The 27,436-nt window shown below is 58.1% G+C and overlaps 1 protein-coding gene across 1 annotated transcript in view; it reads right to left on the bottom strand.

Moving 5' to 3' along the window:
- The window catches only part of NRXN2 (neurexin 2), a 93,353-nt gene that overhangs the window by 49,417 nt on the left and 16,500 nt on the right, over positions 1-27,436 (bottom strand). The window contains exons 3-10 of the mRNA XM_039860198.1: positions 27,377-27,406; positions 24,986-25,054; positions 20,500-20,801; positions 14,487-14,510; positions 6,813-6,974; positions 5,666-6,116; positions 3,108-3,494; positions 2,719-2,922 (exon numbers count right to left, since the gene is read on the bottom strand). Of these exons, the coding sequence (XP_039716132.1) occupies positions 2,719-2,922; positions 3,108-3,494; positions 5,666-6,116; positions 6,813-6,974; positions 14,487-14,510; positions 20,500-20,801; positions 24,986-25,054; positions 27,377-27,406 (1,629 nt within the window). The remainder of the gene's footprint in view (positions 1-2,718; positions 2,923-3,107; positions 3,495-5,665; positions 6,117-6,812; positions 6,975-14,486; positions 14,511-20,499; positions 20,802-24,985; positions 25,055-27,376; positions 27,407-27,436) is intronic.

Below are 27,436 nucleotides of genomic sequence, written 5' to 3'. Positions count from 1 at the left end.
GTAGAGAGCTCCCTCTTTGGGACCCAACACCAAGTCTGCATCGTTCCACTGAGCACCCGAGGAGCTGCACAGCTGCCTGAGAAAGCCCGGCTTTCCTTCCCATGGGATGAGACCAGAGGCCAGAGACCAAGCCCTGCCAGGATTCTCTCTGGTCCCCAGCGGCAAGTCCAGCCCAGGACTGGGGCCTTGATGGTGTTACCTGCCTGTGCCGCAAGCAGGATGGGGGGCAGACTGGGTCATGCAAGGTGGGAGGAAGCAAGCCCCCACGCCTGGCTCTGAACTGACGTTCCTACCCCAGTACGATTTTCTTTCAGGAAGGCTGGTGAGTTTCTACGCATGTGTCCTGCATCTATCTTCCCATTATTCCGTGTGAGCCTCAAAACCATCATGGAAAGAAGGCAGAGCCAGGATTCTTATCCCCATTTTACAGAGAAGACAGAGGCTCAGAGAGGGGAAATGACTTACCCCACGGAGAAGGAGACCAGGGAGGGCTAGAACCCAGATCTTCTGGCCCCAGGCCTAGTGCTCTTCCCATCGCTGCCTGAGGCTGAGGCTGGGTGGCGGATGTGGATCACACAGCAGCCACGCGCCTCCCTGTGCACGCATCTCTCGGTATTTGTGGATGCACGCGTCTGCACCCAGCATTTGGTCATAGTTCATCGTGAGCCATGTTAGAGATGGCATCTCTGCGCATAGGGCTGGGCACAGCCGGGGTGAGAGGCAGATGGGAGGACTGTCCTACTGGCTGTCAGCCTGAGAGCCAGCTTGTCCTCTAACCTCTAAGCCCTTATGTGGCACAGACAGAAAAACTTGCCCATGGGAAGTTTGCTCCTAAGGGTGGAAGGTCCCAAGGGCCTATCAGAGCCATGTTCTTCAGACCAAGGACCCTGCCTTCTGTCTGATCAGAAGGGGCCCGGGCTTCTCTGAGGGGGAACCTAAGGTGGTCCAAGTGAGGGAGGAGCATCACCTTCCCTATGAACAGACGGCCTCAGAGCTTCCTGCTGTGTCCCCGTCACACACACACACAGAGCCACGTGCCCAGCCCCCACAGAGAAGCACACGCATCCCGGGGCGAACTCTTGCTGAGTACGCAGACCTGGGCAGTCTGAGAAGCACAGGGCCATTCAGGGGGTCCTAGGCTGTGCCTTCCCCCCATGACCATTTCTGAAGTGCCAAGGAGAACTGTACAGCGTGGGCTGTGATCACGGTTAGAAGCCAGGCTTCAGGGAACCCCAAAACGACTCTAAGGCCCTGGCTGCCTGCACAGCCCCCTGCCCCCTGCCCCCGCTTCACTCAGCAAATCCTTGTCCTAGGATACAAAGGCTGAGTGGCCGAAAGGGGAAAAGACACGGTATAAATTTATTAACAAGGTAAGGGGCCCCCAAAAGGCCACAGTCTGTCCCACAAATGCCCTGGGGACCAGTGTTAGCATGAGACTCCGGATAAATATCTAAAACTCAAAGCTCTGTGTTGTCACCCGTCGAAGATTCTAATCCACTCAGAAGAGTCTACTTCTCCCCCAGGCCCAGGACACCACGACTCTGGTGGCCTGGACCTTCCTACACGGCAGGCCCCTGGGTACTGCATGTTTACGCGCTCAGAGAGGCTAGTCTGAAGCGGGCAGATGTGACCCCCGCCCAGACAGCTTGGGACCTCTAACTTCTAGCGTTTCTCTGGCTGAAAGGTCCGTGACTCTGGGGACCTCCCCCCATTCGCTACTATAGTCCCAGGTGTGGGACACACCCGGCTCTTACGAGGTGACCCATAAATACGAGCTCAGCGAGGGATCGTGCGGTTTTCTTTTTGCCCCAACGGGGCTATTGTCCAGCCCCACAGACGCCCTGGGGACTGCGGGGTGAAGAGGAGCCCCGGCCTGCTTTGGGCGGGGCAGACGCAAGGCCTCTGATGCCCCAACACCCTGCTCTGTTAGCGACAACGAGGAAAACACTGTACTTTAGGCAAATGACCTGAGTTTGAGTCCAGGCTCTTCCCCCCCACTCCCACCCCCCACCCCCATGTCTAGCTCTGTGGCGTTGGATAAATCGGTCCATGAATTTAAAAATCTATAAAACAGAGAGAGCGACATTTCTCTGATGATCTGGTGTCTTCATGGGGCATCTACGGGACTCAAAAGTGAAAGCAAAGGGAAGATGCCACGTCCCGATGCATCCAGAGTCACACGTGCACCAGTGTACACAGGCACCGACACGGACACGGCCCTCGTACACACAGAGCAGCTGAGGGCGCTGTGGGGTGGGGGCGCCCCTCGCCTCTGCATCTGCGGCTGCGCTGAGCTCAGACTCGCGCGGGCGCGGTGGGCGTCTGCGAGTCTCCCCAGGTGAACGTACCATGAATGAGCCAGTGATGAGCTGACAGCCAAGAGTGAGCTGCGTCGTTACGTGTGTGTACGCAGGACAGACGCCGCCAAGACCCACGTGAGCATCCTGGCAGGGCAGCTGTCATAACCCAGACACACTCGGGAAGGTGGTATGGCCACCCTCGGGGCACCTCCCCTGCTTCAGTGATGCTGAGCGCAGAGCATCACCCTGCTCTGTGCACCTGCGCCTGCGCCTGCACCCAGGATGGAGCGCTCGGGAGCTCTGACCCTCCCCACCTCCAAACTCTCACTGGCGCCACCACCTGCTTCTCCAGACAAAGGGGATGCGAGTCAGAGGCGAGACCAGGGAAAGGGCCAGGAACACGGGGTGGGGTGGTTACCGAGGTTGACAGTGAGCTTCATCTGGCCCCCGTCCAGCTCGAGGCGAAGGGTGTCGGCTGACTCCCTGGAAGTGGTGGCCATCATGAGCCCGTAGGCCCGCTGGGACATGAAGCGCAGAGACACGTCCTCCGCCTCCGTGTGCATGGCATTCGGCAGCATGATCTTCATGTACATGGACCCATCGTAGCTCAGGACCGTGGCCTCTGCCCCAGGAGTAGGGAGAAGGAGGGAGCGGGGGACAGGCCAAGGCCAGCGGAGGGAGAGAGAAGACCGAGAGAATCGTTACAAGGAGGACAGGCCCAGGGCCGGGCTATGAGGGCACGCTGAGGATGGGGGAGGGGGCACAGGGATGGGTGGCGGGGACACCTGCGATGAAGACTAGCCTCACCTCTCTCACAGACCCGCCCCAGAAAGCCGGTCCCGATGCAGTCACACACGAAGCGGTTCCAGCCCTCTCGACAGACGCCCCCGTTGCGGCAGGGGGCGGACGCGCACTGCTTCAGCGTCTCTCGGGAGCAGAAGGGGGCAACGCCTGCAGCCCCCTGGGCCTCCGCCAGGCCCCGGAGGTCGCGGCTACGCCCGTCTATGAAGAGGTCCCGCACGCAGCCCACGTAGCCAGCCCGCAGGGCCGCGGTCCACACCTCCGGGGGCAGGGGCAGGTCCACCCGCCCCCCCTCAGGCAGACCGCCCAGGTACAGCTCGCTCTCCAGGTCCAGAACCTCACTCTCCCCAGTGGCCAAGAACGGTGTGCTGCGGCTGTTCACCGAGATGGAGCCTGGGGATCAAGAAAGAGCGGGCCTCAGTCGGGGAGGCAGCGGGGCAGGCACCGCAGGCCGGAAGGGATGCCGGACCTCTCAGCCACGCCTCTCCGCGCCCCTCCACCCCGAAGGCTGCCGCAGCCCGGGGTGGGAGGCTCAGCCTCACTCCCCTGCTCAGACACCGCCTGACAGAGGTCCTCCCAAGTTCAGAAGCCCAGCCCAGCTGCAGTGAGAGGTCCAGACTCCTCCTTCCCCCTCCGAGGGAGTCCTCAGAGAGGCAGAGGAGGGGGACACACCCCCAACAGGCTGGAGTCATTCCCCGCACCAGTCCCTTAAACCAGGGACCTTAGGAGGAAGAAATGTTTGAATCCTGCTAATGTTTATTGGGTGTTTACGACTGTAAGCCAGGCACTCAGAACTTTACATATATTATATCACTTAAGCCTGACAGTAACTCTGTGAAATCGGTCCTTCACCATCCCACTTTGAAATGGCAGACGAGCCTTAGAGAAACTGAGGAAGCTGCCCAAAGGGCCACAGCAGGTGAGGAGCAGGGCCAAAGTACCACCCAGGCAGTGTTCCCCAATCCCTGGCCTGGAGCCCCTCTGTGGCCGGTGAACAAGATGGGCAAGCAGATCAGCCCCTGGGGCCTGTGAGACAGGACGGCAGCCGAGAAGGGAGGCCGGGCACGGAGCTTCGGAACTGTAAGAGTTCTTTGGAAGGAGAGACTGGCTGTCTTAGGAAAAGATTGGGGACCAGAGGGGAGCTTCGGCACTTTTACTGAGCAAGAGGAAACTGAGTACGGGCCTTGCTCCAAGGTCACTCTAAAGCAGCTCTGTTGGGACTGCTCAAGGGTGTGTGTACACGAATGGACGTGGGCCATCAGATAGGGCCAGAGCTGGTCAAGACCGTGACCCAAGGACCCACCAGACCTAGTGCGTGGGCTCTCGAGATCTATGGGAGGCTAAGGAGACCCCTTCTTGAAGGCCCAGGGGTTCTCTACAAGAACCTGGGCAGCTTTCCAACCTACAGTTAGTGATCACTTGTGTGGAAACCCCAGGAGACAGACGAGTGAAGACCCCAGGTGGCAATGTGAGACAAAACCAGGGGACGAAACCGTTTACCATAAAGCCCAGGGACGGCAGCCTTTCTCTGAGGGAGGGAGAGGAAGGGACAGCAAGGCCATGAGAAGCTGCCACTTCCAGAAGCCATGGCAGTCCCCTGCCCCCCGTGTGTGCAGGAACAGTCACTCCGCCCAGACTCGAAGGCCAAGTGCAGTGACAGCCGGGGAGGCACCAAAATCCAGCTGACGCTGATAAGTGCTTAAATTGGAAAATATGTCAGTTCTCATTTATATCAGTTCTCTCTTTATCAGATAATTTTCTCGTGTTCAACAAGATGAATTAGGCAGAAAACAAGAAGAGGATGAGAAAGGGAGACTGAAAAGGAAGAATGGAAGAGACAGTGGCCAGAAAAAAAAGCAGAAGGTCCAGGAAACTGCGCCTGCCCGACCTCGGCACGCTCTGCTCTGCTGCTTTACCGTGCCGGGGTCCTCACTGGGGCAGCCGCCGGCATCTCCCCGCCGACCAGAACGGCAGCCCTGTGACAGCAAAGGCTTTTTAAGTTCACTGCGGTCCCTAGCCCAGCACCATGGACAGCACCTGGCAGAGTTGGTACTCAATGAGCTGTTTCTAAAGTGAGTTAGTTGTATGAAAGAAAGTCGACTGATTCAGACAGAAGGGAAGCATGGTTGAGAAGTTTTGTTTCGGTTTGTTTGTTCGTTCGTTCGTTTGTTTGTTTGTTTGTTTAGGAGGACGGGATATCTGCTCTGTGGGAGGCACCGTGCTAATGCTTTCACGGTGGACTCTTGTTTTCTCGTCTTGATGACCCCGACGTAAGGAAACTGAGGTTTCAAGGGGTCGAGTGATGGGCCTGCAGTTACACGCACGGTAAGTGGGCGAGCTGAGCTGTGAACCCAGGTCTGACTGACTCCAAACGCTAGGCTCGTTCCGCCCAGGCAGCGGGACGGGGTGACAATACGAGGGCTGGGAGGGCCAGCGGAGGGTGGAGGAGAATGGCAGGGAGGAGTAGAGAAAACTGTGTAGGACAGAGAGGCCTGGAAAGGATGTCAGGGCGGGGGGACGGGGGTGACCAGGACGAGAAGGGAAGGGACCAGAGGCCTCCTGACCTTTTCGCCCGTCCCTCTGGAAGTCCACATGGCACCACTCGCCGTCGTTGACCTTGCGGCTGGACGCCCGCAGCTTGATGCCCCCAGAGCCCATGTCTAGCAAGAGGTAGAGGTAGCCGTCCAACAGCTCCATGGCAAAGTAGTCAGCCCGCTGGGCAGAGCCGTGGCTGCCGGCCCCGGCCCCGGCCCCGGCCCCGGCCCGCCGGCCCTGGCTGAAGAGCAGCAGCCCGTTGGGCTCGGTGGTGCGGAAGTCCAGGGAGATGGACCCGGTGCGCTTGGCGCTCCAGCGGGGCAGTGCCACGAAGGCCTCGGGACTCTCAAAGGTCACGGGGTCCAGGGCAGCCACGTCTTCACAGCGGAAGGACAGGTCCCCCTGCAGCTTCATCTTGGGATCCCCTTCCTTTGCCAGGCGGGACAGCTCCAGCTTGAAGTCGTTATTCTTATAGACCACCTGCAAGGAGGGGCAGGGCAGGGACGGAGAAGCAGAATGGGCTCCGGGCCCGGCCACTCCTGCCCAGCAGCCACCAGCACCACGGGACCCTGCCATCCGGCCCTGGGCGGGTCCCTGCTCGGCAACACCAGACCCGTCTGGAACTTCACGTACCGAAGCTGCGAACGAGCTCGTCCGGTGCCCCGCTTACTTCCCCCACCCTGTCTTCCTGCCCGGCTCTAGCACGGCAGCCCATTCGTAACTGTGGCAGGACAATCGCCGCCAACGTCTGGTTGACACGTCCCAGCAGGCAAAGTATTTTCATTTACGCTCTCATCTGCTCCTCACACCCACTTTAAGTAAAGACCGACCACTCATTTTACAGAAGAGGAAACTAAGAGTTAGACCGGTCAGGGGACTTGGCCAAGGTCACAGGGCTAGTGACCGGAAGAGCCGAGACTGAAACACAGGTCTTTAGTCTTCACGTCCAACAGCTTACCCCTGAGAGGGCAAGGAACTTACGAGGCTCGAGGAAATAAGAGAGGAGAAGCCTCTAGGTGGAGTGGGTGGCCGTAGGTTTTGAAGGGTGGAGAAGGTCCCCACCATGGACTGCAAGGCACAGAGGCCCCAGGCAGCTGGCCAGGCCAGACTAAATTGCACTGAGGACGGGGCCAAAGGGTTCCTGGCGGACCCCAGCCCCTCCCTGGCTCCACTCACGTCCTTGAGGCAGCCCATGAAGTTGTTGCTGACAGGCGAGCCCGGCAGGTCTGCGGTGTTAGGGCTGCCCCCGATGTAGAAGAAGTCGTCGGAGCCCAGCATGGTGTAATCCTCCTGCGTGTAGCCTGTGGTGGTCAGGATGCCGTCCACCGAGATGGTCACCTGCCCAGCCCAGGGAGGGAGGGGGAGAGACAAGGAGACAACCGGCATCAACTCCCTGGGAAGAGTCTCGGGCTGGGCAAGGGAGGGGCCGGGGGCCCTGGGGGAGGGGGACCCCCCATTTTTATGTCTGCTTGTCTCCGAGGAGGAACAGTGTGGGAAGAGAGGGAAAGGGGAGAAGGAAGCAGCACAAGATTCGATGGCTTCAGGGAGGGCTAAGGCCTGCCCCGGGGTCCCCGGCTCAGCAGGCAGAGGCTGAGAGTTCCCAGGGTGCTCACCAAGAACCAGTTCCTGGAAGCGGCTCCAGACGGGAGCGGGGACCTTGGACCAGGGCCCCCGTGTGGGGGGGGTGCAGACGGCACCCTCGTTCCCCTCCTCCTGAAGGTGCTCTCTGGACCTGCATGTGATTCAGAGCGGCTCATAACTGAGGCCGAGAGCACCCATCCTCCCTGGATCGTGGCAGCTTCGACTCACCTGCAGCTCTCCCCTTGGGGTGCTGGGGAGTCCTTTCAGTCTTAGCCCAGGAGGGGGATGGCAGAGGGCAAGGGCGTGAGGAAGGAGAACTCAGATTTTCCTGGGGAGCCTTGGGATTCCCACTGCTACGCCCCTTTGCTGAGTCGGTCTCTTTACTCCCGGGTCCCTCTGTATTCAGGCCGACGTGACCTATTCGTCGGCCTGCCTTTCTTTCTTTGTCTTCCCTATGGGTATCACCATCAGACTCTAGGGAGGCAGGGCCAGGTTAGGGAACAGAGGGGGACAGGGCCAACCTCTCGATACCTTGACTGTGGGCTGAAGAGTCAGGTAAGAAAGCAAGGTGGGTAAGGATGGGGAGTACCCGGCGTCCCAAGAAGGTGAGAGGGGCACTGGACTGGTCTGGGGGAGGCAGAGTGACCTTGCGGGAGGTGCAGGGGACTCTCGGACTAACCCCTCCCCAGGCGAATGCCCACCTGGCCCTTGAAAAGTCCACAGGAGTAGCCCGCGAGGGCTCCGAACACCCAGCGAGGCTGTGGGAGAAGAGTCAAGGGCTGTTGGACCATGAGCCCCAACTCTGGGAAAGCTGCATTTAGGACAGTCATCTGGGAAAAGTGGGCAACCGCTTGCAGGGACCCTCATGAAGCTGGCTCACAGTGAACCCGAAACTGCTTCCTCAGGCCACAGCTCACCCCACTTCCTACTTCCCTAACATGCCTCGGTACCCCCTTTTTGGGCAAAGACTAGAGACCAGGGCCTTTTAGTCACAGCCCGTGATGTCCCCACTCGCCCCAGCCCGTTTGCACACGCCACCAGCCATCTTCCAGCAACTGGTCCCCCGGGTTCCGTTGTCACGGGGGAGGCGGGGTGTTAGGAACTCCTAAGGGACATGAGCAGAATGGGAGCCAAGGGAGCCTCCCCCACAGGACCCTAGAATCCCCCTCGTACCGAGTTGGAGCCCCCCAGTGAGTGGGGAGGGCTGAGCAAAGCGAGGGCCGAAGGGGCCCCTCCTGGGAGCCATCAAACCTTGTGCTGGGGTGACTAGGGTCGAGGACAGATGGTAAGGGGGTGTCTATGTGGGAGGGGGTAGTTTGAAAGCTTTTGAGTCCTGTTTTGAAGGGAGGGCTGGTCATGACTGTTTATTTCTTCTTCCCTCCACCCCGCCCCACCCCCGAGGCTGGGAAGTGGGGGTCTAGGGAGAGAAGGGGAGGGTCAAAGTATTAGTCACAAAGACATGCGGACGAGATGGGACTGGGCAGAAGGGGGCTGGAGAAAGGGGAACAGGACTGGGCTGGAGGGGCAGGGATAAGATGGGGTGTGGGTGGCAAGGTGAAAGGGTCTCCCTGGTGCGGAGCCCGCTCCATCCCGCCCTGCACCCCCACTCCCGATGGCGCACTGGGAGACCAGGAACTGGGCCACTCAGCAGTTCCTGGGCCTACATCTGGCCGCTCCGGAGAGACAGTCAGCTCCTGAAGAATGGGCACCTGGCCTGACAGGTCCCTGTGGTCCCGCTAATCCCAGCACGGTCCAGGGACACTTCACAGTCATTAAAGGCAAACGTCAAGTCATCTGCTCAGGGCCACACGTGGCTCTCGCTGCCTGTGTCCCATCTATAAACCATATGCCTCAGGAGCCTTTGGTAGACAGAACCTAGTCATCTGAGACCACTCTAAACAGGTACCCCTGCTGTGCGGGGGAAGGGCTCCCCAGGCCCAAAGCTCCCCAAGAAGAAGCTCTTCCGGCCTCTCTCAGAACGTGGGGCCTTCCAGCCCACCTGAGTCACTCGGCTGTCCTCCCGCCCCAGCCCAGAAGCCAGGGCACCAGCTACTGGCATCGTCCTCACTCTAGAGGCTTCTCTTCGATCCAGCCCATTCGGCCAGCCCGCCTGCCTTTGCCCTCTCGGAGTCAGAAGGACCCGATGGGGCGGAGGGTGCCCTGAACTCCCCTCCAGACCGGGTGCAAATATGGCCTTGGCTCTATGGCTTTATGCAAATCGCTGCCACGTGGTGCCTCCTGGCAGAAAAAGGCTGCCTGAATCACCCTCTTATCTGTCCCCCTAGCCCAGGAGGTGGGGGAGAAGGTAACGGGAGGTGGGTAACATCAGGAGGTGCACACGGGAAAGGGGGTCAGCCTGGGAGTGGAGGGAGTAGAGAAAGTAGGGGACGGGCACTGGGAGGAAAGGAAGCCAAGGGCAGGGGAATGGAGGGAGGTCTCTAGGGAAGGCAAGGAGGGAGATGACAGATTAGTAAACCCAACTGTTCCCTCAGACAAATCAGTCCAGACACAAAAATGGCGGGTTCGTTAGTAAAAGCAGGAAACAGGGGAGCGATTCCCCTGTCCCCCTCCACCCTGGGGGTTTGTGACGCCCCTGCCCCCCAGCCCCCCCGCGCAGCTTCTGGAAGGGTGTAGGGCCGGCGGGGGAGGCGGGGGAGGGGGCAGGGGCATCGTGCAACACAGAACAGCCGCTGCGGCAAGGACACGTGCAGATTAGAGAGCCAGGGTGGGGGCCGGGCCCGGCAGGAGAGGCGGGAGAAAGCAGCGCAGGTGAGAAAGCATGCAGGCCGGGGGCACAGGGACGAGCAGAGATGGAGGCGGAGGAGCTGTGGGGGTGCAGGAAGGAGAAGCTTCCTTCCAGAGGGGGAGGGGAGAGGAGCCCCCACTAAGACAGAGACATCTACGGGTTGAGAAGGAAAGGGAAGGAACATTCGCCTCAGACCTTCCTCACCGAGGGCGACCCAGGCGTTCATTCCCCCTGCCCATTCGCCACTGATCACAGACCCCAGACACACCTGCGCACACACCACGGCCCACTGAAGGCAGTGGGAGAAGTCCCGACCGGCTCATTTCCAGTCAGCATCCTTTTCAGCGTCAGGACCACGTCTAGGGCCCCAAGACACAGCAGAGACTCTGCATCCGGCCCACGCCAGTCCACTCGACACAGACAGGCCCGGCCTGAGTGGGGACTGAGCAGGCCAAGAGGAGGGAACCACAGCCCTGCCCCGAGAAGACCCATGCCCAGCCAGGGAGGAGACACAGGAGCCCAGCGCCTAGCCGCCCAGCCTCGGCTCCACTCCTCAGGGGCGGGGAGGGTGCTGGAGGCGCTGCGAGGGGCAGCCTGAGACGTGGGTGGGCTCTCGACCTTCCGCTCTTCTTCTGCTCGGCTCCCCTTAGGCAGGCGGGCAGAATGGGTAACCGAGCTCTGGCCACAGACAGCCCCGCGGGGCACTCCAAGCCCACCATGCCCACCACGCCCCAGGAAGACAGGCGGAGCAAGAGAGAGCTCCCCTCTGGCACCACCTGGAGCCTTTCCCGGTTCCCTGCTATGACCACAGAGTCACTGGCCTCCCTGGGAGGGCGGCTTGTCCAGGGGAGCATCCGACTGAGGGCAGGTGCTTTAAGCTTGGGGGAGGGCTGGATGGGCTTTGGGAGTTCATGAAGCCCCTCGACATGGTATGCGAAACTGCATCAGTGGGCATTTTGTTTTCCTGTGAGAGGCCATTGCTGTGTCATCAAATTCTCAAAGGGATCCACCAGCCGAAGGTGGCTGAGAAGAACTTATTTATGTCAAAGGTCCAGGCCTCCCCTTAGGATTGAGTGGGGTGGGAGCAGAGGGTGAAGAAGACAAGAGAGGTGGGGGGTGGGGACGGCTGGGGAGGTGGGCCAGGTACAGGCTTGTTTAGCCATCCGCTTTGGGGCGGGGCAGGGGTGGGGAAATAAAGAGAGAAACTGGTTGGAAAGACACACCAAGAAGACTGCCGAGCCGGCAGCTACGGCCCATAGCGAACCTCGGAATCTGGGTCTGATGATAAAGTTTGAGAACAGAAGCTTCAGGTCAGAAATCCCGGGTTCTTCAGCCGTCACCATTCTCCAGGATGACGTCATTTTACTCTCTGACTCTCAACTGTAAAAGGGGTTTAACAACCCCTGTCCCTCCCACTCCGCCAGGCTTACTCTGAGGACCAAACCCAACGACCTAAGCAAACCCTCTGGACCTTGTCCGTGACTGGCTACGTGAGCCCAGGCTTCCTCCTGGGGCAACGGGCTCCCCATCTGCTAACTCGGAATGATTTCTGCCCGCTGCCTGCAGTCCAGGCATTCAATGAGTTTAAACAATATTCAGAAGGTGAGAGGTATTTAGAGGAAGCACACCTAAGCCAAATCTCTCAACCGGTGGGCCCTTTCGGTCTGTATCCGCCCTCTCCCCCGGGGAGAGATGCTCAAAGAACAAGAAAGGGGTCCATACAGACGAGTTGGTGAAAAGCCGAACCCGGCTGAGGAGTGCCTGGGAGTCGCTGCGGATGGGAGACCTGTCTCCTCCGGTCCCCTTTCCCTGACTCCAGTCTTGGCCTGAGAGAGCCGAGCCCTGGGACAGGTTCCCGAAGGGTTTAGGAGGCTTCTCAGGCCACCTAGAGGCAACGGGCTCTGATCGTCAAGCAGTGGGGCTCACACGCCAGGGAGTGTGGACTTCCCAGCCCGAGAATGTGGCAGCACTTTCTCTCGCCAGGGCTGAAACCAGAGAGGGTTGTTTGCGTCTTAACCAGCTTACTCAAATCATTCTGTCTCTCCTCCTCCTCCCCAGGCGCAATTCTCGAGGCATTCTGGGGTTTCAGGCAGTTATTTTGGGACTTATTCCTAAGAAGGGACGGTAATAGGGTCTCCAGTGGGGCCAGAGGCACCGTATTCTCCGGGGTTTGCTATAGGAAGGGAAGGGAGTCATATCTTTACAAAACATCCCCACCCTGGAAACACTGAGAGAATCAGTGAACAGTTTATGAAGCTTAATAAAATTATAATTCCCTTTACAGAGTACAGATGCATTCGCCTCTATTACCCTTCTCGACCTCTCCATTGACCCCATGAGACAGACAACGCAGGCGTAAGATCGGCCTGTTTGCTAACTGAGCTTTGGGCTCAATTCACGTGGTCAGTCTTCAACTGAGCTGAGACGAGCAGGAAAGTCTGCAGGGTCCAAGTTCGCCCATGGCATTCCCTGGGTGCTCGGTCTACTACATGGGCTCTCTTGCTTCCTTCTGTCCCCAGAGCCACCGTGAAGCTCTGTAAAGAAGGAGTTCCCAGCACCAGGAGAGCAGCGGCTGACTTAGTAGCCGCAGCTGGACGACAGAGCTGTGGACGGGTGGTGCCGGGTCCACCGAATGGCTCCATTTGAACATAGGACCGGAATGGCCAGATGAGGTCTCAGACTGGGGAGGGCTGGGATGGCTATCGTCGTGGGCACTGGCTTGGGGACAGGACAGAGGACGGAGCTACCATGGGTCTGTGGATGTGGGGAGACAGACCTGTGAGAGCATCAGGACAGGCCAGACATGGCCTCAGAAGGAGAGCCTCCTGGAGAGGTGGGGGAGCCATGAGCCTGGGAGCCTATCTACCATGCTTGCCTCCTCGCCAGCCAGGCAGCCACACGGACCTGGGAGGCTGGGAAGGCCGGGCAGCTGCCTCAAGCAGCTCGGGCCCCGTGGGAGCAGACACGTCCATCTGCAGGGTCCCCCGCCCGGTGCTCAATCACTCTGCATTATTAATAGGCGATGACTAACCGCCTGCTACAGCAGAGCCAGGGCCAGGCAGGCACAGGGAATCCCAAGGGAGGGCGCACAGCAGGGCCTGCGGGCACACACTCCGAGGCTGGGCAAGGAGCAGAGGGCCAGCCTCGGCCCCCTCCCTGTTCCTGCTCCCACGACCGCCTCCATACGGAGCCCTCCCCAGGCTCAAACACACACACACGCACACGGTCACACAGTCCCCAGCTCACACCGGCGTTTACACATGTAGTAACCAGCAGAGTCTCACACACACACAGTACACTCTCCCACTAACATCTCCTAAATGTCCCACCAACATTTACACACAGTCACACCCACACACCAATACACACCAGATGCGTTTACATGCACACCCACACCGACACTCCCCGGGACTGAGCCCAACCCAAACAGGGGAGCTTGGCGACAGCTACCCCGACTTCGCCCCTGCTGGGCTTCCTCCTCTCCACCCCCTCAACAGGGAAGGAAACCAGTTCGGGTCCGAGGCCATGCTGGACAGGCGAGGGGCAGAGAGGGGACGGGAGATGGAGGGGAAGGAAGACAGTGTGAAACACAGTGTTAGTCAGAGCAGCAGAGCTGTGGGGGGTGGGAACTGGATGCTGTCCCTGGTGGGGGGAAAGTCCATTCGTGCCATGCAAAATGTGGAGGGCGACGGAAGCAGGACCCCTCGAGGCTGAGAAGTGAGGGAGGGAATGTCACCTCTTCCCTGGCAGCCAGCATGGGGCAGCCCCCAGACCGGTACGAACTGGCCTTCTGAAGACGCTCTGGACTGTGCGTCTCCCAAGGCCGTTTCTGCGCCCACCCCCCACCCCCCGGCTGCCACTGGACGTCTCACCCCCAGCCCCCTCCCTCGACTCGAGGGGCCTGTCCGGGAGCTGACAGTGAGCAGAGCGTAGCATGTCATGGGATGGTGTTTTCCATGGATTTTCAGGAGACCAAGAAAGAAACTAAATCAAAGAGAATAAACGAGGGAGAAGAGGGGGAAAGGAACAAAATAAAGCAATAGAAATAAGCAGCCTGGCATCGGTGCTGGTCTGACCAGAGCCGATGAGCGCGGGGCCTGCCCCCCAGGTCCCTCTGGCCGGGAATCTGAATGCAGGAGTCAGGGCTTAGGGCAGGGACAGGCCGAATTCCTCGGTTTCCATTTGTCTTCTCGATTTGAGTTTGGACCAAAAAAAAAAAAAAAAAAAAAAAAAAAAAAAAAAAAAAAAAAAAAAAAAAAAAAAAAAAAAAAAAAAAAAAAAAAAAAAAAGAAAGAAAAAAGAAAGAAAAGAAAGGATAAAAGAAAACTAAAAGAGAGAGAAGCAAAAATCTAAAGGTTGTCCAGGACGCCAAAAACAACCAGGAGAGCAAAACAACCGAAACCAAACAGGGAAAGGAAACAAAAGAGGGAGAATCGAACAGTTAAAAAAGAAAAAAAAACCCACGGCAAACCAAACGGTAAGACAATTAGAGTGATATCTACCAGATAATGCAGTTTGTTTACCATAGCGTGTCCAATCCCTGCGTGCTTCACCGGAGATGTGGGGTAAGGTGGGGGGTGGGGGTCAAAAAAAACGACAAAGACAACAACGAAAGAACAGAACGAAAGAAAAGAAAAATAAAATGACCAACTGTGAAACTCGAGGAAGGAGGAGAAATCTGTATCCACAGGTATGTGGTTGTTTGCTCCGACCCTCCCCACTTAAGGTTCGGCTGAAGTATTTCGTCCCAAGAAAATTAAATGAGGATGGGAGGGAGAAATAAAACACGTAAAAAAATTAAATCCCTTCTTCTCCCAATCTCTCCCCCACCCCTCCGCTGGATTCCTCGTCCCCCCAACCCCTCCCGGAGGAAGAGCCAGCTGCAGAGAAGGGGAACAGTTAAAGACCTTGGTTAGTAGGTAAGAAAACAACAAAAGAACTGGACCGAGAAAGCAAAGACTTAAAGATGGCCGACATTCCGCAGATGAGACAGAAAGGTTAGTTCGGTCGTTCATTCATACCTTGCCCCACCTGTCCCTGCCCATCCCTTGGCCCCCCCGGGGTTATAAGCGTGTTAGTAACACACACAGAGTCGGCGACGGGGTTTTCCAACAGAGGGTGAGAGAGAGGGGTGGCGGGGGGTTAAGAAGCAGACCCAATTATGCAGTATTAGTAAGTCCTTCGGCTGAAATGTCAGGGAGTTGAGGAAGGAAGGGAGGAGAGGAGCGAGGAATGGGCGGTGGGCTCGGGCCAGGGGTGGGTTCGTTGGCTAACTGGTCAACCAGATGGCTTTCCAGAGAACTGGCTAAAGGGTGAGTTGGTGCTGGCCAACTGGCTGACCGATGACCATGTTGAGTTAATGGGTTAACGGGTTGGTGAGGGGCCGGCTGGCTGTCAGGCGGGGAGAAGCGTGGCCCACGTCCCTAGGGGAGCACAGGAGGGGCTAGTATGAGAGGCGATTTCATCTGGAGGCAAAGGGACAGGGTTCCCAAGGAGCACGGGAGGGGGTATGGGTGTCTGCTTTTCCTGGGGATGGAGGATGGGCAGAGAAATCCAGGGAGTTGTGGGGGGAGGGGCAGCCCCTCTTGGTTTTTTTCCTGTTCCTCTTCCTTCGAAAAGGAAGAGAGAGTGAGTTGCCACCAGAACCAGGAAAAGGAAGCCTCGCCCTCCATGGCCTGGCACAGGACTCACTGTCAGGTCACATCTAATCACCCCAAACCCTTCCCCTCGCCCTCCCTTTTCCCACCCACAGCTGACTCCTCCTTCCTGCCTAGCTCACTCCTCAGAGCCCACATTCCCCAGAAAGTTCTCCAGGTTCTTCAGTCGCCCCACCCCCACTCTCTCGTGCTCCTCTGGGCAGCCATCTTCCTAGAATTAAGAACCCACTGCCACCACCCCTGCAAGTCTCTGGGGTGGGTAAGGTGTTCCCGGCAGCCCAGCTTCCTTCCATGCACACCCACAGACCCCGGAGCCCCCAATCCCCGCAGACAGCACCAGAAATTCACCCCCTCTCCACACCACACCATAAAAAGGGACACAGAGGCCCCCCTACCTCTAAAATCCTCTACTCCTCCCTAAGCTATAGGCCAGCTTCTTCCTTCCACCCCAGTCTCTAGAGTGCCCAGCCCCATGTGGCTCTAAGCTCATATTCTCTTCTTATGGCCGAAGACAGCACAACAACCACCTTCAAAATTACCCTGGTCTTTGGGGAGATATCAAAGGGACTGAGGCAGCTTCACTTAGAGCATCAGAGATGGAGGGACACAATTGCTTGATGTCCATTAAATACTAAACTGGACACTCGAGAGAGTGATCGTGAGAAGGAAAGGTATTCTGGGGACAGATCCATTAGTTCGAGAGTTCTTATAACCAGTGGGCACAGAGCTAATTCAGTAACACAATTAATAAGGGCCTCATATAATTAAAAATAACAGAATTCAATATTTAGCAGCCAGATGAAGTGCTGAATAACCAGTATTAATTATTTGGGATGCGAAAGCAGTTTACATAACGGGAGGGGGCCGTGCCTGGAGCAAGGGGATAACGGGTGATTTGGGGACTAGCACTACCGGCTAGTATGACTGTCATGAAATGAAGACGCCCAACCGGTCAGGACAAGGAACAATTAGCTTCAGGGCAGCTAATCCAATTGCACCGAAAAGGTAAGAGTTGCCTGGTCTCACTGCACTCATCGAAGAAGGCAGGAAAAAAGGCATCGGAGGGAAAACGCAACCACTCCTGTTTTTGAATTTGATTGTAGAGACTAAAATAAGAAAACGAAAATCAGGTTTCAACTCTCATGAACAAATACCAGGATAACAAGTCGAAGAGCAAATCCAGAAACAAGATTGAGAGGGAAGAGGTGTGAGTTCGAAGCCCGGGCCTTCCACTAAGGTGTCCGGAGACCCAGGCTTCCTCGGAAAAACAACGGGGTCGGAGCGGGCGAGACGGGGCCCCTCCGGACCCAGGGACTGTGGACGCGGTCCATGGGGATCGTGCCCGAGGGGCCAACTGTGGCCACATACTGGAGTGGAGCTTCCACTGGGACATTGCTGGTGGCCCGTGACCCGGTAGCCCGTGCCTTCCCAAAGGCCAAGATCCGGAAAGCTGAGGCTTTACACTATGTCAAGTGGTCACTTGCCATGGCCAAGGGCCTCGCTCCACCTCAAACTCTTGGTGTAGCCCCAGCCCCTCAAGAAAGCCAAGAGCGGGGGTTATACACAAAAATCACAAAAATCTGGATGAAGGCAATCTCTGTGGACCTCGAACAAGAGTCGGGACAAAGGAGAGATGCGCTGCCCCCACCCCCACTCGGAGGTAAGGGGGCCCCGTTTCCTGAGACAAGCAGAACATTCAGATGGTTTCAAGACTTGAGAACATCCGAGAACGGCAGAACCACCACAAGACGAACGACAGCCGCCTTTGCATTCCGCACCGATGACGACAACCAGGCCCTCCTCGGCGGGGTGGTGGCCAGAGAAATGGAGTGGCTTTGAAGCGAGAGAGACTTCCAGTTCTACCACTTCCTGACCGGATCACCTTGGGCAAGTTGTTTTAACCTGCTGAGCCTCCATCTCCTCACTGGTGAAATAGAAATACCTCCCGCTTCATGGGACTGGTAGAAAGATTAATGAGATACAATAGAGAAATGTGACCCTTGACGTCAGGGGCTGGTGGAGGAGGCAGGTGAGGATGAGGTCTGAGAAACGCTATAAAAGAGGGACACGGTCCCGTGCAGCTGCCGAGGAGGGGGTGCGAGAGGCTTTCTCCTGGCTTCGAAAAGCAAAGAGGAGTCTTCGAGAGGACAAGAGATCGTTCGATGCTAGTGCGAAACAGATCTGCTGAGTCCTCATGTCCAAAACTCACCCAGCTGGCTTCAAGATAGAGCCTAAGTGAACCAGAAAAAAAACACTAGAAAAACCACTAAAAACACTCAATAGTTGCTGGTATGAAGCCCTCAAGGAGCCCACCGCCTAGAAGTGAAGCGACGAACACAAATGTTGACCACGCAGATAGAAGGTGACGGTAGGGCTCGGACGTAGCAAAGGGAGACCGGCTCGGGGATGGGCGGGTCGAGGAAGGCTTTATGAAGAAGGTGGCGTCTAGGCTAATGGTGGATTGAAAAAACCTACAGCTAACGGTTACGGCAGAGAGCCCTTCGGTGCTCACGCGGTGCGGGGCACTGTGCTCTGTGGCGTCCCCCCAGTTAGTCGGCGAAGGCTCCTTCTCACTTTGCCCTTGAGGAGCTAAGCACACAGAGGTTACACGACTCGCCCCAAGTCCTTCGAACTAGTGGCAGAGCTGGGATTTGAACCTAGTCTGTCTCACTGAAACCCCTGCTCTAGGATTTTTGACAGGCAGAAAGGTGTCAAGGGGGAGCTTGGGACGGAGTATGCAAAGTAGCCAGTTACACCCTACGACAGGGCATGGGAGCTGCCGGAGAGGAGTGGCCCGGGCCACAGGTGGGGGAGGGATTCCCAAATGCCTGGCAGACCTCATTTTAAGGGGACCCCCTCCTCGGGACCCAGGGGAGCAGCATCATGGCAGCTGGACGGCAGGAGGCCAATGGGATATCTTGGGAGCCAGCTCGTCCTCCAGATTTGGTTGTAGCTAATGATGGAATGAGTCTGTACTCGGCTTGCATGGTGGTGGGGAGCAAACTGGGTATGGGAGGAGAGCGGGCCCAGGATTAAAATAGGACTTGGGGAATCCTCAAAGGTAATCATTCTTGCAAAGATCCCCCAAGAGACACGTCCAGTCACAGCGGCCTCGGGCGGGGTCTGAAGGGAGCGGAAGGCAGGAGCAAGGTGCCGCCTCAGTCAGGCCTCCAGTTCTATCGTGTTCTAAGAGACTCCTGATACTAGCAGGGATAATTATCTACTTCCGGGGAAAGGCGGGAAATTCTGCCCCCGGTCCTTGGAGCTGGCCTCTTCACCCTTTCCCACAGCTGCAGAACCAAGGGACGGGAGACACTCTCCGTGCTCATTCTGGGGCAGGCCCTCCCCACTCCGACTGTTCTAACCACCGTAGTGGAGACAACACAGGACAGCCCTCCGACCTAGTCAGGGAACGGGGTGTCATGAAGAAGGGCAATGCCCCGAGAAGGAACGCCCCCACCAAACACGCCACCCTTCAGAGAGCGAGGGGCACTAAGAAGAGCCACCCAGGTAGGGGTCCGACTGGGACAGGTAGCAGCAGGCTCGGAAGCAACAGCAGGACTCCTCGTGGTCCGGGGAAGGCACTACGGGAGGAGGCTCCCCATGACGGCATCGCTCGGCCACGCCGAAGAGGAACAGGCAAGAAGGGTGAGAGGCCGGCCAGAATCCCGACGACGCCCCACTCATGAGCCTTTCGGTGGGGGGAAGGGGAGGAGGACCAGGAGCGGGAAAAGGTGAGCCCTCACATGACCGGAACCAGGGAGTCCAGAGCCGACACCTAGTAAGAGAAGGGCTGCCAACCAGCAGAATGGCGCCTCCCAGGGCAGGGGTGCTCTGTGCTCCCGGGGGCTCTCAGATTGCTGGAGGCGGAGCAGGAAGCGCTTCCTTGCCATCAGCTACAAGACAGAGTGTCGGACCCGCAAGAGAAGGGCCAGCAAAAGCCTACGCACCTGGGCCCAGGTGCTGAGTGAGCAGGGGAAGGAGGCAGGACGTGGAGACAGGATGCGCAGCGGCCTCTCCCACTTCCGAAGAAGGGTCTGGCTTGACCCTGCCTGAGGTGGGAGCTTTGGGCTGGAAACAAGCTGCGGCAGCTGCTGTCAAGCAGAAGCCTGACCAGAGAGATGGCCTCGCCCGCCAGAGCCACCCTGGGCCTGGTGAAAGGCACAAAGGCCACTAGCAAGAGAACGAAGCCAGAGCCAACGCCCAGAAACAGCAGCACCCCCACAGGGCGTGAGTCTGGGGCAGGAGTAGAGGGAGCGCTGTGGAGAAGAGCCCCATGTGGCCTGCAGGGCCAATCCAAGGATCCTCCTCTGAGCCCGCTGACAGCCGGGGCTCCTTTGGAGGGACTGGAGAGAACAAGGGAGTGCGCTGCCCAGAAAGGTGGCCCCACGCCCCCTCCAGCCTGCTCTCCCTCACACACCTGCTGCCTTGCTCTGACCCTCACACACCTCCGCCTTGCTCTGTCCCCATCTCTGCCCCTGTCCTAAGATGGCCCTGCCTGGGGGCAGGCCACATCCTGCCCCTGCGCGCACCTCAGCCTTTCTTTTGTGCCTTTCTGCCCTAGTGTCTGGACACCCACAGCTGCTTCACCAGCAGAGTCTCCCCCACCCACAGCACCGCAGGGCCCACCCATCCAGGCTCCCTCTCGCTTCTCCCGTTTCCAGAATCATCCTTCTGCCAGATCTCGCAATTCCTGAGCCCTGGCCCTTGAAACCCCAGCAACCTCCACCGGTCTGAGCCTGGCCCTTCCCCATCCCTCAGGCTCCCCCCTAGCCCAGCTCCCTGGTCCTGAAGCCTGCCAGCTACTGCTGCCTCGCACCCACAGGCCCACTCTGCCCCAGACGCGGCCGGCCCCCGGCCTTCTTCCTGCTCCCCCTACCTGGCGCAGGTTTCGGGTGACCCGGACGTCGTGCCAGGCGTTGTCATTGAACTTGCCGTTGACGGGTTCCACGAGGGCCTCGAAGGCTCCCGAGCCCAGGTTGATGACCAGCCAGACGGCGCCAGACTTGAGGGACAGGTTGACGTAGTCGGCCGACTTGCCCGTGTGCAGCATCAGCCCGTTGCGCTGCAGGGTGCGGAAGGCCAGCGTGATCTCGTCCGTGCTGCTCTGGATCGGGTTGTGTGACAGGTCGTAGCAGAAGAACTCATTGCCTTTGAAGGTCGCCACAAACTCCTCCTTGCCTGGACGCCGTGGCATGGGGAGAGGGGAGAAGGCTGAGTGGGGACAGGGTATGCCACACCTCCCTCTTCCCCTCCACAGATCTGGGCACGGGGGTCCCGCCTTGGGCCCTCTCCCCTCCCCGGGCCTGTCCACGCTCCTCCCTGGACGCTGCCAACTCTGCTATCGGAAGTCAACTTCTCCCACGTCCATTTCCATAGCAAGAGGCTGCTAAGTGGTTCTCACACTGACAGCTGACAATTAAGCTGCCACAGGGCCAGGCAAAGCAGAGGTTCTCATTGCCTCCTCCCCCACCAGCCCTCCGTCAGCCACTCCCCTTAACAAAGGGATGTGGAGGAGACACAAGAGGCTTCAAGTGACTTCTCCCCGGGAGTGCCGCCCCTGTGACTGAGGCACCAAGGTCTCCTGCGTACTGGCCGCCTCCCACTCCTGCCTCTTCTTGGCGATGACCTTTCCCAGCCCAGGAACGGTCTCAGGGCTCAGCATTAGGGATGAGACGAGTAGGGCCACTGTACAGCAGTGAGCAGATGAGAAGAACCGGGAAGCGGTGGGATGGGGGAGGCAGGGGTGAGACACATGAGCAGGCGATGCAGGTGACAGGGATGTGCAGCAGGTAGCCGCGGGCCACCAGGTGGGGCTTACGCAGGTGGCCACCATGCCAGCTATCACCCCCATCCCCAGCTCCAGCCTGCGAGGATGACTCAGGCAGGGCCTTGGGCAGAGAGCCTCAAACGGCCCCGCAGGGTGGGTGTGAGACCCCGTGTGCCAGACAGGTGGTTAGACGCGAGAGCGCAAGGGCACGCCTGGCCCGCTGCTTGCACACGTGTGTGCGTACGCATAGAAGCACCCCACACAGGGTCCCTTCCACTGGCGCTTTTTAAGCAGAAGCAAAAATGACTGGGAGAGCCTTAGGGATATTTAGCGTCCTATAAATGGGTGACAAGTGAGCAGTCAACGGCTCGGTGGAGGGAGGTTGGGGTCCCAACCCCACAGCTTCACAAGCCAGAGCCCACACGGAGGGAAGAGAGTGAGGCACGGAGCCTCGGGAGAGCAGAGGACCTGGACTCTGACAGTGGCTCGCTTCTCCTCCCCAGCAAATGGTCCAACTCGCCCACCTCACAGAACAAGATGGCCAGGAACTGGCCGCTATGGAGTACAGGGCGGCAGGCGAGGTTCTAAGCATAGGTGCCCAGGTCCGGGAAGGAGCAAGGCCCAATGCTGGGTGCACACACACGGCCCTCAGAAGGCACCTGCCCTCCTGCTGGCCAGGCCGCAGCAGCAGGCTCCACGTGTGGAAGCGGCGGCTCTCTGGGTGCAGTTTCCGCAGACGCCCCTCCCCCGCACACAACAACCCCCGCTTCTCTGCTTCCGGGCAGGCTGCCCGTAGATCCTGTCCTCGCTGCCTCCGGATGCCAAGGCACCAGCTGCTGCCCCAGAGCCTGGCACCACTCTCGCTGCAGCTGGCAAGGCCCGGTTTCCTGAGGCCACAGGGCAGCGAGGCTGGTGGGGACACGAGTAATGTGGGGGCAGTCGGATCCAACTCAGCCTACCTCGGGGCTTCAGTGGGGAGGGCTAGAGAACAAAGGGGAGGAGTCAAGTCGAGACAAGAAGGAGAAGGTGGGGAGGGAGCCCACGGAGGGAAAGAGAAAGAAGGACCCTCGGGGACAGAAAGGAAATGGTGATGGCTCAGAGCGGCGAAGGAGCGAGAGGCGAGAGGTGACGGAGTGAAGCGATTTGGGTAAAGCGAGCTGGGAAGGGACAGGTAAGGGTGATGGGAAGAGGGCCAGCAAGGAAAGGGGGACAGCGACCTCTAGGGAACGGAAGCCAGGGCTTTCTCAGGACCTTCCTGTTTCCATAGCAACGAGGCCTGCTGCCCAGACACTGGCAGAGCTGAGGGCTCAAGGACCAGAAAAGGGAACGTGTTTGACCTTGGGTTTGCCACACGTACCAGTCCCTCCCAGAAGCCAGGCCTTCCCTCCCGCTCCCTCACCTTCGCTGCAGTCAAAGAAAATATCATTAAAGGGAGAGTCCAACAGAAAGAAAGGAAAAATAAGGCGACCACGTGAAAAAGTGACCGGGATAGAACAAAAGAGCCCAGTAAAAAGGAGAGAGGCGGGCCCAGGGCTGGGCCGAGGCGAAGTGGAGAGCCGAGGCATTCCCGGATTCCTCCGGGCGCTGCCTCAGGTCTCCTGGGAGAGGAGGCAAAGCCAGCCACCCTGGGGCTACACGATTTCCGATTCCCGCTGCCGTCAGAGACCCTGGAAGGCCCAGGGACAGAAAGAGGCTTGGAGCAGCCAGAAGGAGCCTGAAAGAATTTGAGGAGAGGGACGGAAAAGAGATGAGCAAATGTGAACAAGAAAACCTGAGGATGGTGGGAAGGACAGACACAGACCCCGAGTGGGGCGGAGGGCAGCTAGACCGCAAGGGATTTGGGGGAGACTCTTTCAGGGTAAGGATACGGGGACTGCCCAAGCGCAAACCAGATCCAGGCGGAGCAAGGCCTGAAGCGCCAGGGGGCGCTCTCCCCCACCTCGCACCCAGACGATGCTGGAACTACAACTCCCAGCAGCGCCTGAACAACGATCCCCTGGCCCAGGAAGGAGCGAAGTCGCTGATTCTTGTTTATCTCCCAGGTCGGGGAGCGCAGAGCCCCACAAGTGTCCCCAGTCAAGCTGAGTGTGGCTAGACACCGGCGGTCGTGGTCCTGGATTTCTGAGCTCCGTGAAGGACAGAGCAGCTGCCTCCCGTCCCGGCCCAGCTCAGAGCCCTCCGCTGGGAAGGTCTCCAGCACCCCTCTCCCCCTCCCTCCTCCCCAGCACTACAGCTGTCTGTTCTGCTCATTTGGCACTTACTGCCTAGTAACATCTTGTACTGCTCCCTTGAGAGGAAGTGTGATGTGAGAAGGACCTGGGCACTAACGCTGGCTCTTCCACCAGCTTTGTGTGACCTTGGCCAAGAGGCAACATCTCTAAGCCCCAGCTTTCTCCTCTGGACAAAGGAGCTAATCATGGGCCTACCGCGCAGGTTGCTGTAGGCATCTAGAAAGAGAACAGATGGGACCGACCGCCTGAACTGTGAACCATGCCGCAAATAAACGCTTCTTGTACTGGTATGCGAGTTTCTGTGTGCGGCTGCCTCTCCCTCTCGATCGACGAATAAATTAACCTCTCCGGACAAAGTCTGCACTCTTCGTACACTTTGCATGTGCCACACTTTATTGTACGTGTTTGTTCGAATGTCAATGAGCCCCTTGAAAACAAAGACCGCTCACCCATTTAAAATCAACTCGCTGAGCACATGCCCGCTCACGTGCCCGGAGCTGTGGAAAGCGCTGGGGGTGTACCAATGAAAAACCCCGAGTGCTGTCAGGGAGCTCGGTCTAGTGAGGGAGGCAAACAGGTACAGTGACAGTTCTGATGCAGTGTGACGAGCCCTATAATGGATGCGTAGACAAGGGGAACACCGAGGAGCGTCTGGATTTGCCTGGGGAGTTGAGGGGTGACGGCCAGTGTGGATGGCCTGGCTGCTTTTTCAAGAGTCAGCTGAAAGAGATACAAATAGCTGGGGAGGAGGGCGGCGATGGCCGGAATCCAGGCCGACAGAACGGCACGTACTAAAGGACTCGATCGTCCCTGCACTTGGCACCCACCCGCGTTCCTTGATCGGTTGCGAAAGTGCCCGGCAAACCTCTTAGGAAAGAGAATCTCTTAAGAGAAGCAGCCTCTGTGCTTACAACCTACAGCCCTGAGACAGGCTCAAGGGCCCCCGTGCTGGCCTCGGGGGGTTTTGGTAGGTGTCAGTTTCCTACTCTGTAAACCCAGGGCAATGAGCCCTTCCCCAAAGAGTCAGGAAGGTTCACGCAGGCGATGTCTGTGATGCATACGTATTATTAATGCCACATCTGCCTAGTCGCTCCACCAAGGGAACAAACTTTCTAGGGATGGATCTGAACTGCCACAAAAAGACATCTGTGTTCTAGACAGAGATCACCAGGACAACTGAGCTTTGGGAAAGGGATGAAAGCTTGTGGCCCTTCACACCAGGGCAGATACTGGGGGGTGCAGGCCCACCAGTCCCCGTGGGCCTCAGAGGGGGTACACCGTTATTGACTCAGCTTCTCCCAGGGAAGTGCGGTTAGCCTGCAAGAGTTGAGGGCTGGGCTCTCTGGGGACCGTGGGTCACTGACCTTTTGTTGACTGGTGCACATCGCCGGCTCCTCCTCTCCCGGCCCCCCCCTCGGAGAACAGTAAGGACCCTACTGGAGAAGCAGAATTGGGGAGTCAGGCACAGGGGCCTACATAGCCAGTCCCACCCTAGCCTTGAGGTGATGAAGGGCTCTCTCCAGGGCAAAGGTCCTTTTGCTTAGAGGTGCAGATTTGGGGCTGAACAGGGCGGGGGGTGGGGCAGGGGTAAAGCTGTTTTAGGGACTCACTCGCTTCAGGTCCTCTAGGGGAATGGCTGGTTGACAAACCAAGGACCATTGGCCCAAGACCCCATCGGACTCATGACCGCTGACTTCTGCCCTTCACCCAGGGGTGGGGAGACGGGCAGAGGGGCAGAGGCCTCCCCCCGCCACCTCCCCTCGCTGGTAGAGCAGCCCCTTCTGCCCCTCACGCACACCTGGAGGCCCTCGAGCTCCCACTTCGGGTTGCTGGCTTACTCTCCTCCCCACCCTGTGTCTTTGCTCAGGCCCTCTCTGCTGGGTCAGAGTTCACGCTTTCAAGGGCCTGACGACGGCACACCTCCTCCAAAACTCTAGGGGTCACACACCGTACCCCTCTTCTGATCTTTGCCTGTCCTCAAGGCAAACCTGGTTCTCCATCTACACCCCAGGTGTTCATCTGTGACAGTGAGTGCTCTGATCGTCACCTTTGTCCACGTCTCTGCCAGTTAGACTGTGGTGCATGGCAGGGCCAGGGCCGCGGTTTCTGTTGGTTCCTTGCCCCTCCACTGTGTCTTGGGGGTATGGGGGGGCTGTGCACACCTAGGGAGGGCCTGCCTAGATGAAGCTCACCGTATTGTGGGGCAGCCCTTTCTCAGGGGTGACTGCTCGCTCGGTACCGCCCAGCTCAGCCCCCAGGCGTCCTCTCCGAAGGCCCGCACAGGCACGGCCCGAGTTACCATGACAGGCTTCCAGGTCAGCCTGAGCTCTCCGCCCACCCCCGCCAGTGACTTCGTGCACTCAGCGCCTGGCTCCCACCTCTCACCAGACCCCATGGGATGGCTTCAGGACAAAGAATGGAGTTAAAGGTCCTTACACGGGCCCTCACTCCCACCCCAACCCCAAGTCCCCAGAACTAAAGCTAGGATGACATCTAAGTTGTGGACCTTTCTGGAAGCGAGGGAATCCTTCAGGCCTTCATCTAGGACAAAGACGGGCCGAGCCAGCATCCCCAGAATCAGACACTGACAGGCAAGAAGGATGTGAACGAAACAACCAGGTCCTGACTCCCCACCTGAGACTTCCTCTTTCCCTACATTTCCTACCGTAATTTCACATCCCTAAAAGAATCACGGGCCCCTACCTCCCCAGACCTAAATCCGTCCCAAATTCCAGATCTGAGTCTCTCCCCACGGCCCAGTCTTCATCCTGTAGGCCTTTTCTGCCTACAGGCCACGGACTCCACCCATCCCTATGGAAGATGAGCCCCAACAGAGGACTTCCCTGGGCGGGGGGCAGTGCCTATGGGTCTAGAAGGCCAAATACCTGGGCTCAAGAGAGTCAACAACAGGGAGGCCTGGGGAGAATCATAGCTGGGGAGGGGTCCCCGTCAGGACCCCTGGGCTCCGTCTCCAGTTGCTTACCCCAGGGCTTTTAAAGATGGTAGGGACTTGGTCGAAGGGAGGCTAAAAATAGATGACCAGTCCCAACAGTCCCACCAATTAAAAGCTGTGCAAATCGCCAACAAGTCACTGCATCTCTCTGGGCCTAAATAGCCTCATCTGTTAATCAGTCAAGAGATGTTCAAAAGAGACAAGGGTGAAGGCGTGCAGTGGGCAGCCCTGGAAAGGGGGTCCCCCACACCCGCATTCCCCCACCTTTCCCACTTACTCCCATTACGGATTCCAGGGCCATCCCGCAACAGCAGGGGGAGGGGAATGAGGCTGCCTAACATCCTCTTTCTCCAGCCCATGCTTTTCTCTTTTTATTTGGGTTCATAGAGAAGAGAGAATGATCAGAATGAGCGGAAGGAAATAAAATACCACCATGAGAAAGAAAAACAAAAAAATAAAATAAAAAAAGCAAGATACACCACCGGGAAAACGCAAAAAAGGTGACTGGAGACAACGGCAGGAGTTCAAACATCTCTTGATGTCAGAAACCAAGGTGACATGAGGGTGGATGGAGTGTGTCGGGGAGGCGGGGAGAGAGGGGAGAGCACAGACGGGGGAACGAGCCCCCCACCCCCGCCCAGCATCTCCCAATAAAATAAAACCGTGGCAGAGGAAGTGGGTAGGAAGGGCGGGAAGGAGGCGAGACAGGTGGAGGAGGAGACAAGGGGAGGAACAGGAAATCCAGGCGCGGGTTGGGGGCGATCCAGTCCAATCCAAAGCAAACCAGAACTTCAAACCATACCTTCGCTGTTTAACGTCAGGTGAGCCGGACCTTGGAAAGGGGACGGAGAGAGAGAAAGAA

Source organism: Pteropus medius, unplaced genomic scaffold (genome assembly GCF_902729225.1).
Source record: "Pteropus medius unplaced genomic scaffold, Ma_sr-lr_union100, whole genome shotgun sequence".
NCBI classification, from domain to species: domain Eukaryota; kingdom Metazoa; phylum Chordata; class Mammalia; order Chiroptera; family Pteropodidae; genus Pteropus; species Pteropus medius.
This window is presented reverse-complemented; position numbering and strand designations above follow the sequence as displayed.